This window comes from Chinchilla lanigera, unplaced genomic scaffold, assembly GCF_000276665.1.
Source record: "Chinchilla lanigera isolate Chin_1 unplaced genomic scaffold, ChiLan1.0 scaffold00073, whole genome shotgun sequence".
Classification (NCBI taxonomy): domain Eukaryota; kingdom Metazoa; phylum Chordata; class Mammalia; order Rodentia; family Chinchillidae; genus Chinchilla; species Chinchilla lanigera.
Genome location: NW_004955474.1, coordinates 7,104,678 through 7,117,296, shown reverse-complemented (window position 1 = coordinate 7,117,296; position 12,619 = coordinate 7,104,678). Strand labels below are relative to the sequence as shown.

General features: G+C 50.0%; 1 protein-coding gene across 1 annotated transcript in view; it reads right to left on the bottom strand.

Annotated features, from left to right (window-relative positions):
• Positions 1 to 12,619, bottom strand: part of LOC102005035 (ATP-binding cassette sub-family C member 11) — a 78,823-nt gene that overhangs the window by 52,272 nt on the left and 13,932 nt on the right. Inside the window, 7 exon segments of the mRNA XM_013502712.1 lie at positions 28 to 262; positions 1,022 to 1,115; positions 3,883 to 4,013; positions 5,736 to 5,870; positions 6,431 to 6,561; positions 8,197 to 8,455; positions 10,632 to 10,829. Of these exon segments, the coding sequence (XP_013358166.1) occupies positions 28 to 262; positions 1,022 to 1,115; positions 3,883 to 4,013; positions 5,736 to 5,870; positions 6,431 to 6,561; positions 8,197 to 8,455; positions 10,632 to 10,829 (1,183 nt within the window).

Genomic DNA, 12,619 nt, shown 5'->3' with positions numbered 1-12,619 from the left:
TGCTATGTGGCTGTGTGGGCATCATACTCTGAAACAGCAGTGCACTGAGAATGTGCACTGTCAGTCCTGGCCAGAGCTCCGGAGCAGTAGTCACCTGCAGCTGGCGGGTCACCAGGACGACAGTCTTCCCCCTGAGAGCCCTCTTAATGCACTCCTCAAAGATATGCTTTCCCACACGAGCGTCCATGGCAAGCAGGGTGTTATCCAGCAGGTAGAGCTGACGGTTGGAGCAGATGGCGCAGGCCAGGCTGATCCTCTGCCTCTGCCCCCAAGGAGGTTAGGATCGCCCGCCCTGATCTGCAGACAGCCAACAAGATACCTCATCCAGAGGGCAGGGGCCACCAGCAGGTGGGCAGGTGTGGCAAGTGGACCTCACCCAATACAGACTGAGGTGAGTATATGACCACACTTGGCACCCCTGGCACTTACAAAATATTTTTCAAACTTGGCTTAGTAAGAGAGGAAAAAACTGGGCGCAGGATTTAGCTCAGTGGTGCAGCATCTGCCTGGCAAGCATGAGGTCCTGAATTTGATTCCGGGTACCCAAAAAAAGGTCATTGAGATGAAAAAACTGATATCAGTTATTTTTAACTTTTAAAACTATAAAAGTCATTGAGATGAAAAAACTGATATCAGTTATTTTTAACTGATGTCAGTTAAAAATTGACAACACTTAGTGGGGTGTCATGCTGCGTGCCTGTAATTGGGCCCAGGCTGGGTGGCTTAGCAACCAAGAGAGACCCTACCTCAAAATTTGAAAAATAAAAATGAGAAAAGGAGGGGATGTAGCTCAGTGTAAAGCCCTGGGTACAATTTCCAGTACAGAAAAAATAAAAGGAAGACACTTTATTACAGACATTTTTCTAAACCTGTCAACTTCCCGAAAAACATGTTAAACTGCTAACAATTTAGATAATAAATCACTCGTTCCCAAGAAACAGCAGCACATCGATTCAGGATTGAACGCTCTGCTAAACACACCTGTCAGCCTGCAGGCCCATGGGCCTCGGCCGGCTGTCACCTGAGACTGCTTGCACTGTGTACAACCACAGCACAGACAGAGCAAAAGAGGGGGTTTTCCCGCTGTGTCACGGGAAGGGCGCCTTGCACGGCACCTGCGGTATTAGGAGTGAGTGAACGTGTGGGTCCCTGGGTAAGGGAGCAGTGCAGGAAGCCCCCAGCTGGCCCATCCCTCAGTCAAGCTCCAAGGACCTGGGAACTGTCTCAGTGCTTGTCCCTGTGTTCTGAGGTCACTGTAGAGAAGGACCATCCCTTGTCACTGCCCTGCATCCAGCTCACCATCACATGACCTTGGGCAAGCTGTTTGACCTTGCCAAGACCCAACTCCCATTAACTCATTCATTCAACAAGTCTTTGTTGATGCCTACTGTGCTATTAGAATAGCTAATACTTGCTCTACCCCGACACTATTCAAAGTACTCTGTATGCATTGATCTACCAAACCTCCAAGGAACCCCACACGGTCACCGGTCTGATTTATGCCGTTTTACAGATGACACCTTGCTCTTCTGATTGAAGGAACCGTCTTAAATAAGAGAATTGGCTCTCTGCCCTCAAGGGTTTATGATCTCCTTAGAAGAAGAATGCTAGGAGGCCTGCCCTTCTAGGGTTAGTGTGGCACAGCCGGGGACAGGGCAGCACTGCACTCGAGTAGTAAATGCTCAGTACACTAAGCTGTTAACAGATGGCTCCGTGCAGATCACAATCAGCTTCCACCTTTCGGGAGCGGTCAGTCGCTGTAAATACTAAATTATCAGAAAAAAGTGACAGGCAGAATCAGACCCTTCTGTGGAGCTCTGGCTGACATTCCCACTGGCAGAGGAGGCACTGGCCAGAGGTGGACAGGGCAGGAGACAGGCAGAGGTTTCTCCTCTTCAAGGGGTATGTGTCACCCTTGCTCCAGAAGGAGAAATCAGAGACCAGCTCTCCACCACTGTGGGCTAAGGAGGCCTCCATCTCCAGCTCTGAGGGTGGGATGAGCCCCAAGCTCCTGGGGCGGGGGTCTTTGTTCTTGGCCTTGAAGCAAGGGCAACAGGGAAAGCTTGGCTGTTCCTAGAAGGAAGAGCTGGAGCTCCTACTCTACCGGCCAGGGAAGCACCAGAGCACAGACCACCGATGTCCCAAGAGAGCTGGAGACCTGCGCCTCTGCTCACCTCTGCCCCTTCTCCAGAGAGCAGTGCTTCCAGGTCATGATTCAGGGAGCAGCAATGAGCACCCGGAGGTCCCTGCACAGTGAGGCACAGGTCACCCCACTGCAAGCCGCCAAGGACCTTCCCAAGTTTCAAAGCCCAAGTCCTAAATTACATGCTAAGAAACTTGGCCTTGGTCTTGTGTTTAATAGTAATACTGGAGGCTTTTTATTTTTTTCTTTCTTTGATTTCTTTTAAGTTCCTGCAAGCACTCAGCAAATATCTGAACAGAACAGAAAGACGTAGTAAAAGGCAAGTCTCCCTCCAGGCGTATCCTTGACTTCCGACTGCTTTCCTCAGAAGCAACCATGATTAGAGTGTGTTATATATTTACTCAGAAATAATGTGCATTTGTGTATGAAAAAATTTGAAATAATATTCAGATGTGTATTTGTGTGGCATATGTAGATTTGTGTGTTCTGTCCCCATCTTAGTATTCTGCTATGGACTGTACCATGAGTCCCAGCATTCCAGTGATGGGCACTTGGGTTGTTTCTAGGGTTTTGCTCCTATGAACGCTGCAGCCCATTCTTGTGTGTGGATCATTGTGTTTGTGTGTGAAAATATCTACATGTTAAATACCCAGCAGTACATCTGCTGAATCAGAAGGCTTGGTGCATTTTTACTTTTGGCAGATATTTCTAAACTGCTGTAGGAGGGGCATCCATGCTAAAGCAGAGCAACAGCAGTATGAGAGAGAGCTGTTTCAGGGTGACTTCCCTGGGCAGAGCAGACAAGGCAAACAGAGCGGGGAGCTGGTCAGGGACCCCAGGGCAGGGGCAGTGAGAGCCATTCAAACAAGAGACCATGGACTGGTGCTGGCAGGGGAGATGGGAAGAGAGAAATACAAGAGAGAGGCGTTCTGAGGAGGCAGACTCATCCTAGCTGCTGCTCATCACAGGTGGAAGGGGTCAGAGGGTGGAGGCACCAGGCTAGCTGGGGTGTGAAGTCCGGGTGATGCCCTTAAACAGAATTTGGCAACTTGGGAGGAGAACTAGGCTCTGGGCAAGCAGGATGCTCATGAGTCAGCACTGGAGAGGTCACTGAGGTGCCCACAGGACAACCAGATGGTGACAGCCAAGTCAGATCCCTGCACAGCTCTGTCCCGCGGTGCTCTTTCTGGAGGAAGGTGTCAGAGTGGCAGGAGCACCGTTGCAGCCCTCAGACCATTTTCCTGGATCCTCCCGATGCCTGTCCCCGAGGTCAACCCCAGATATGGGGTGGGGGAACCACAGAGGCAAGCTGGAGGCACTGACAGAAACTGGAGTCCTGGGACGTGGACCCCGAACTTGTTTCTCTCCATTGCATAACCTCATGGCCCCCATTTGCTTTCCTTTTGGCACTGGGGCCAGGATTTAATACAAATGAAGATTTATTGTGAGGGTGCAGGCAGAAGAGGGTGTGTGGTCTATATAGAGGCAGAATGGCCTCACAGTTAAATGTTACGTTTCAAATCCCGGCTCTGTTGTATCCTACCATCTGTGAGACTTGGGGCCTCAGCTGACTCATCTAGGAAATGAGTGTGATTATATTTCTTCCATGGTGAGGAGGATCTAGTGGTGTCTTTAATGAACTCACATATCCTAGACGCTATCTAACTACCATTAGCGGAGAACTCTGCCCCCAACCAGCCACAAGGTGTACCACACTCCCTGCCCCTGTAGAAGCTCACTGCCCCTTGTCATACTGGTCCTCTACGAGGATGCTCTCCCTAATACTGCCCCTGGTGACCCAGGCCTACCGGGGGATGGAGACATAGGCCAGGCTTGCATACACCCCCACCAAGCTCTTGAGCAGGTACGTCTGCAGCAGGCAGGGTCCAGCCCCAGCACCAGGGCAGCCAGGGAACAGGCCCTACTGCCTCCACTGCACAAAAGAAACTGTCATTGTGGCCATGCCAAGGCCAGCAGTGAGTTCAAGGGAACAGCCATGAGAACATGTCCAAGTCATCGGGGCCATGCCAAGCCTTCTTCATTGACTGAATGCAGGTCCATATGGAAGACACCCACACTTTGTCTGTTAGTCCCCCACACACATTCCCTAACAAGCAGCACCTTCCTGGTCTTCACAGTACAGACAGAAAGTTCCAGACCAACTCTGATCACACCTGCACATTATGGGATCATTGTTGTCAAGCCTGACAATGTTATTGTGGCTAGGTAGGAAAATGTCCTTATTTTGGACACCATGATAAAGTATTTCAAAGATGGTTTAGATCTAAAATGTCCCCCAAAAGTCTAATGTTGACTGGGGCCTGGTAGGAAGGGGTGGGTCACTGGGGGGTGACTTGGAAGGGTCTGTTCCTTTCCCAGGCTCCTCCCCTCTCTCTGCTTTCTGGCCACCACAATACAAGCAGCTTTCCTCTGCCATGCCATTCTGCTCTGCAGCCACCTGACCATGGACTGAGCCCACTGAAGCCGTGAGCCAGAATAAACCTCTCTTCCTTAAATTGTGGGTGTCAGGTACTTTGTACCAGATGCAAAAGTGACCAAGACAGTGGAGAAAAATGTCTTAATCTCAGTAAATGGACCACAGCAAGGCGCCTTCCTCATGGGATGGTCAGGGTTGAAGGAAAAATATGAACAGCTCTTTGGACATCCTTGGGCAGGTAGGTTCTTAAACTACTTTTACTACTATGTTATTTTTTAATGGAGTCCTTCTCTCCCCAGTTGCAAAGGCATGGGGAAAAGACTGTCTCCTCTGGAGCACAGAGAAACAAGCTGCCAGGCTGAGGCGTCAGCACCCCTGCTCCCCCTTCCAAGGAGCAGAGTTTGGCTACAAGGAGACATTTGAGGGAAGAAGGGAAGGAAGAGGCAGATAAGGAGGAAGAATTGTTAGTTCTCTGGACAGCATGGAAAGGGGTGATGGGCAAAGAAAGGGGAAGAGAGGGAGATGGAGGTGTGAGGCTGGGACTTGGGTGGGGCTGGTGGCTGGAAGCGCCCTCCAGGTGCTGTAGGCATTTACCATCATCTGCTATGACCTGGGAAAATAGGTTTGGGTGTTTGGGGAAGGCAAAGAAGACCTATGTTGGCCCACATGGCTGCGTGGCCTCCAGTGACCTCAAATCTGTCTGTGGCAGGGAACTGTGGGCTCCCATCTTGAGGCAAGACACCCAGCTGGCACACAGAGTGCGCAGCTGGGCACAAGCCCAGTCCCATCTTAGTCCCATCTTACCCACCCCTCCTCCTCCCTCTTTCTCCTCCCGAGTAGCTCCCAGTGCCGCCCACAAGAGACATGTGTCCCACGCCTCAGCGGAATGAGTTTTCAGCCTCACAGAATGACTACGGTATGAACAATAAACTGTATCATCCCAGAAAACAGGAGGCGGCTTCCCCACCTGAGTGCTGCCTCACGCAGGAGAAAGTGCCAGCGAGAAGAGGCCCCACAGCCCGCCTCCAGGCAGCTCTGTGCTCAGCAAGCCAATCTGCTCAGCAGGGAGGAGAAGCGTGCCACCGCACCTCCCGGGGCGCTCGCTTGGGAGCAGGGGGGCTCCAGTGGGGAAAGCACGCAGTCATGGTCACTCACCTCTCCCAGGATGGCCCACAGGAGACTGCTCTTGCCACTCCCATGGGGCTGCAGGTCCCTAACACTGTCCCCTGCAAAGCCAGAGGACAGACAAGTGGCAGGACAGACAAACATCGAGACGACATAATCCTGCCACTGTGTGAACACAAAATCATTCGCAGGAAACAAAATAACCGCATGCACAGATGTCTCCAAGCTCTGCAGTGCACAAAGCTCAAGTGGGCTCAGGGAGTTCTATCCAGGGAAGAGGTAGGCAGCTGTAGAGAATGGAAATTTAGTAAACAAGAGAAGCAGAGGGAACTCGCAGAGAGGTGGCAAGAAGCCAGAACCCCAGGTTGGCACCTACTTTACTCTATGATCTGGGGATGGGAGTCACTTAGGCTCCCTAAGCCTCATTTTCTTCATCTGTAAAATGGGAATATAGAAGCCAGCCTCAGAATTCACACACACACATTCATTCTTTCATCCATTCATCCATCCATCAAGTATTCATTTGAGTTTCTCCTGTTCCAAGTAGTGAACAACTTTCCCACTGGTGGGTGAGGGGAGAGACAGACCAGTCAGTGAAACCAGAGGTCAGTAAGCGATGTGCTATGTAAAATGAAACCAGCTACTAAGACAGATAATTGGGGGCTAAGGCCAGTGTCGTTGTCCAGGGAAGATTTCTTTAGAGCAGGTGCTGTTATGGCTTCTACCTGAATAACCAAAAAGCCAGACACAGGAAGATTTGGAGCAGGAGTATTGCAGGGTGTGGGAATGGGAGGTGCAAAGGTCCTGAGGCCAGGGCAGGTGTGGTTGCCAAAAGGCTGTGAAAAGCCTAGTGGAGCTGGAATGGAGTAAGTGAATGGGAGATGAGTTCAAAGGCAGCTCAGGTTATAAACCTGGGCTTTCCCTAAGGACATTGAGGCACTGAGTTGGAGCAGGAGAGGGACTTGAGTTGATTTGTGTTTTAGAAAGTCTGTCTACTTCATGGGCAGATCCTAGGAGGACAGCAGTGAAGGCAGAGAGGCAGACAAGGAGGTCTGGAGGCAGCAGGGTGATGGCCGGGACTGGGGCAGGGCAGGGGCCATGGGGAGAAGGTACTGGGCATGAGAGAGAAACCAGAGAGGAGCTGGAGGCCTGCTGGTCAGATGGGTGGGAGGAGGGGAAGGGACACTGGACTCCCAAGTCCTGACCGTGCTGGAAGCGGGAGGGAGCCCACCTCCAGGAGGAGGCAGAGCTGGGACCTGGTGGAAAGCATCCCCTGTCTCTTTTGAAACTCTTGGTGGACACTTAAAGGCAGCTGTCTTTGCAGTTGGTCTGAAGCAAAGAGAAGACTTCAAAGTTGAAGATAATAGCAGAGGTAGAGTTTAAGGTGTGGACCTAAAGAGGCTCACACAGGGAGAAGGTGTCAATAGACAGATAGTAGATATTCCAACGTGTTCATTGGACGTTAATGTCAGTTGCAGGTATTCTATCTAAGACTGGGCATAGATCGACATCTACATCTATTGTACATCTACTATGACTGATATTAGTATCTACATTAGTACATGGCAGAGAAGACCAGAGGGGAGGAGAGAAGAGAGTGGGACACTGACCCTCCTAAAGCAGGGCAGAGAAGGAGCCTGAGATGGGGAGTTCACAGAATAAACAAAGTGACAGCATGCAGGCTGGCTCCTGGCACCCCCAAAGAACCTAACAGATGGTAGTTGTTAGGATAAACCATGGCACACTTGAGCCCACTGAGGCAGACAGGGTTTAATCAATGTGCAAGGGTTTATTGCAGACTGGGTCAAGGGCAAAAAGACTGTTGGCCCTGAGCAAGGGGCAACAGCATGTTTTATAAGGGAGTTGAGGCAGAGGAGGAGGCATTACTGAGGGGTAATGAGCAGGGGATTTGGAGCTGGCTGATAGGGTGGTGTTGGGTACAGGGGTGTTCTGGCAGGCACAGCACGTCTTTTGTGGTTTTTCACAGGATCAGCTCTCTATAGGTTGAGCCGCATGGGGAAGCTGGTAGCTTCCTGTTAACGCTGTGCACCTGCATGTGGGAGTGACAGATCTGCCTGGGGAGTTTTTCTCTTCTTGTCAGGCAGTGGGGGGGTGGGGATCTCGTTTGAAGACCTGACCGTAGTTTCTTCCCCCTCCCCTCTGTTTTCCATGTCCTTGTTCCCTCCAAGGACCAGCACACAGTACTTTCATATTATTCTGAGTCTTGATATTTTCCTCCAAATTTAAGTGATTGATTAATTCACACTAAAGTAGGAAAGACTTCCAGTATTTGCCCTGCATGGAAAAATGTGTTTTGGGTGGAGGGAAGTCACGGAGGATTGAACTCAAGGCCCCTTGCAAGCTAAGCACACACTTTACCACTGAGCTACACCCTGAGCCCCCAAAGCTTGTACTGTAAAGGGAGCTCCTAGTGAGGGCAATTTCAACTCAAGGAAGCAGCTGGGGGTTGACCAAGGTGCTAGCCTCTGACCCGAAAGTCTGGCACCACTGCCCACACCACCTGCACAAGGGTTGATCTTGTACAACCTAGGCCCAGCCTCCCCACTTTGTCCGCTGGCCCTGGCCACCCCCTCAGAAGTGTGTGCATCCCTCTCCAGCTCCAGAGCCCCACTCACAACCCCACAGCAGGTCTGTTGCCATGACAATGTGGCCTCTTCCAAAATTAGCATATTGCTGGGGTCCCACAGCACTTGGACCTGGGAAGCAGGGCTCCCCTGGAGGACAAGTCTCTGTAAAGACAAAAAGAAAAGGAGGATTCCGTTATTCAGCTCAGCAGGAATATGTACCCAGTTCCCTGGCCACCTGAGATGGCTTAGGGAACTTCTAACAAGAATAAAGGTCTGAAGGATCCCCACCAAGCAGAAGGTCAGTGTCCACAAGTGGAAAATCTAGATGGTGATTTTAAAACTGCAGGGCACTGAGCCACACTATCAGCACAGTCTTGGGGCTGTGTCTGGTGACCAAGGACCAACTAGTCCCAAGAACTAACTCGTGGGATCGATGTGTAGACTTTCTAAACAAATCTTATCTATCACCATAAAAACTAAAAAGGTCTTCCCATGTACTTCCTGTGGGGAATGTTGTGTTATACAGTTGCAAATGTGACCACTGGCAGGTTACTTCTCTCCTTGTCTGCAGCTCCCTGCTTAGAAATTCAAGGGTTGCACTACATGAATCCTAGCATTAAGAAAGGTGGGTGGGAGCTACAACCCCAATGGAACCGAGTTATGATCACACACATTTACCTGGAGATTAGCTTAGAAAGATCCAGAAGGATACTTATGGGCATTGGGGTGGGCTCAGATTATAGCTTCTGCATGTCTGCCCACCCCACAGGCAAAGGCAGGCACAGATGGGAGGTCACAGGATGACTCAGGGCACCCACGAGGAGGCAGGCATGGCAGGGGTCCTCACGCAGCTGCTGGGAGGCAGAGGAGCTCCTGGGGCTGTTGACAATAAAGGATAATCTTTCTGATACCCAGACAAACCTAATTCATTCAGCCGCACAACCTTTACACTCACTGTTCCCTCTGTCTAGTCCCCACAACCTAGGTCAAAAATCACCCGGGCCAGGCACAGTGGCACACACCTGTAATCCCAGCTACTTGGGAGACTGCAGCAGGCAAATCACTAGTTCGAGGTCACCCTGGACAACTTCATGAGACCGTCTCGAAATAAAAAGGGATGGGGGTGTAGATCAGTCCTCCCTGGATTCGATCCCCAGTACCACAAAAAAAAAGTCATCTTAGCAGAGGGCCTTCCCTGAGCAGCCTGTTGACAATACATGCACAGGGACTTCCCACTCGCTTACTGGCTCCACAGCAGCATGTGATCGGAATAGTTCCCTTTGGTCATCGACTTGGCGTGTTGTAGTCTCCTTAGCACATGGTAGGGGCTAATGAATCTAAGTGAATGAATGACACAGGTAAGGGACTGTGTGCATTTAAAAGTGGGGTGCCCATGAAATGTCTTTTTAAATACTGATTTACATTATGGTTTTGTAACCCCCGTTGGGGCAAGACCAACTTTGTAAGCAAGTTTCCCATTTCTAAGGTGACAAACAGTAAGCAAATGCAACCCTGATGTAGGGGCATCACTGTGTGTGGCGGAGCATGTGACACACTGCATCCGAACACTCCGTCTAGCCAGACTGTCCTCAGCACCAGCTGCCTCTGGCCTCATGGGAATGTATGACAGCTGTCAGATACTGCAATTATTCAAGACTACTCAAATATCTAGTTTTTAAATTCAAGAATCATATTTTTTGAAAGAAAACTATCAGGGTAACCTTATGTGATCTTGGACAAAGGGGCAGGTCAGTTACCTGAGGCCTGGTTTGGATACCATAGCATAAGATCTCCTTGGGGACTGGGACTTCGTGAGAGTTACCCTTCTTTCCAGCCTCCACACCAGTGGGCATGGCGGTCACCATGATTGCTAATGCCTGTCTACCCAGGTAGCCCCTGTCTCCTCCGGCAGGGTGCTCTTCCAGGAAGAGCAGAGGGCTGAAGCCTGTTGCTGTGGTTTGGACAGACTGTTCCCCAAAATGTCATGTGCTCAGGGTTGGGACTTTGAATGGTGGATCGTGAGGACACATGGAGAATGTACTAGGTGTGCTCTTTGGGAGGTGGGGCTGGTCACAGCAGAGGTGACCTGGAAAGGGGTCCCAGCCAGGCTCCTCCTATCTGTCTGTGTCTGGCCTCCACGACACGAGCAGCTCTCCTCCACCCAGGCCCTTCCCCTATGTGGTTGCTGCTTGGGAGGCAACTGACCATGCAAGAATTGAAACCCTTGAAACCGTGAGGCAACATAAACCTCCCCTCCGTAAGTCAAGGGGGTTGAGCATCACATCTCAGCAACCAGGAAAGTAGCTAAGGCGGCCATGCAGCCAGTCTGACCCCTGACCTTGAACCGCTCGACTGCAGACTTGGAATTTGGGAGGCCTTTGACTGCAAAATGCATGAAGAACACAGACAGGCATAGGGGATTCAAGGTGGCCACAGTGGCGAAGGCCTGGATGAGAGGGGGACAAGGCCGGGGACTCATGTTCATCTCGCAGTTTCCAGCAAGCAGCAACTTCCCGTGGCCAAGGTGAAGCTGGTACTAGTGGGGGAGGAGCACTTGTCTCGGAGACTGGGGGTTGCAAAGCCTGCTCCTCTTGCAGCTTAGCCAATGGGTAATTCTGCAAATGCCAGCAGGTTGTTCAGTGTCCTCACTGACAGTGACGGGAATCATAAAGTTGGTGCAGGAATAAGGTTTGGGAAACACTGAGAAAACCCACACAATGAGCTCTACCTACTGTCCATGGAGTGTGGTACCATCATTGCCCTCAGGGTTCTGTGTCTTCTATTTTGCCTTACATATTTGTTTCCTGTCACCTCCTAAATCCCCTGACCCTTCATGTGTAATCCTTCCCTCATTGTCACTGCAGCAAACCATCATGGGTTCTCAGGATCCCAGCATGTAACCACCCAGAGGGACCTTAAGAACCAGCTAAACCCAGAGACAAATTCCAAAGGAGTATGAATGCCTTGGTGAGATTCTGCATGGCATGAGTGCAGTGTGACCCTGAGGTCCCCCTGAAAGTTTCCCTTCTATCCCCCTGGCACCGGCACATGCCTGAGCCAAGCAGAGGTGGCAACTGCCTGGAGCACACCCTGGCTACGGACTCCCCAAGGCTCCCCTCTCGCTTCAGTTGCAGCCCCTTCCCGCCCTGTGCCTGGTTCAAGTCCTCATCAAAAGCAGCACCCCATCTTACTCCCTTCAAAGGATCAGTTCCTAACCCTGAAAGACAGCTACTACTGCTGCTGCTGCTGCTGCTGCTGCTGCTGCTGCTGCTGCTGCTGCTGCTGCTTCCCAAGCTCAGACCACAGGGAAAGACAGAAGAAGCTACACTTTTTCTTTGAACAATTTCTGTGTCATATTGAAAACCATTAATTGATGCAATTAATATGTGTTGCTAATTATAATTTTTAAAGTTGTCATACCACAGTAATACATGCATACACATGTGCAGAGCAGTACAATTTATAATACCTAGATCTTGGAAACAGCCCATATGCCCATCAACAAATGAATTAAGAAAATGTGAGTATACTCCATTATATACAATGGAGTACTACTCTGTCATAAAGAAGGATAAACTTGAGGCATTTTTTGGTAAGTGGATGTACCTCAAGACCATAATCTTAAGTGAAATAAATCAAACATGCAAGTTTAAATGTCACATTGTTTCTTTTGTGTAAGAGATCTAAAGTATAAATAAAGATCAACGTGGAGGATAGATATTAGAAAATAGGAAGAATATGTTCAAACGGGAAGGGAAACAAGAAATGAGGGAGGGGAAAGGAAGGAAGGGAAATGGGATTTATGGCAAAAAAGAGGAAAAGTGGAAGTACAGTTTTTGAATGGGAAGGTGAAGAAAGGTTATAGGAAAAGGAGAGGAAGGGGACAAAAAAATTAAGATGTGTCATGTACATGTACAAATCCCCCATGATGAATGTGATCATTATATACTGCAAACATGTACAAGTAAAAAGATTAAGATTAAAAAAAATAAAGTGCATTTCCAGGACCCTCATTCAGGGTCAGGCAGACACCTCCATTAAGAATTCTCAGCCTAAAGGCACTGTGGCAACTGCCAGGGTCCTAATTGCATAGCCACCCCTATCCTGGTGGGTCCTGCGGCTGCACCCCTCTCAGCTGTGCAGTCACATAGGGTGGGGAAAGGAGAAAGATGAGCATTGAATTGTCCAGAAGACCAAACCCATGCATAGACATGGCCCATGTGCAAAGCCTCCAGATCCTAGCAGGGCCGTGGCTGAGAAAATATGAAAAAAACTCCCTGTCACTTGGGAGGAGAGATGGAGCTCAGGGACCCTTCCTAAAGATGC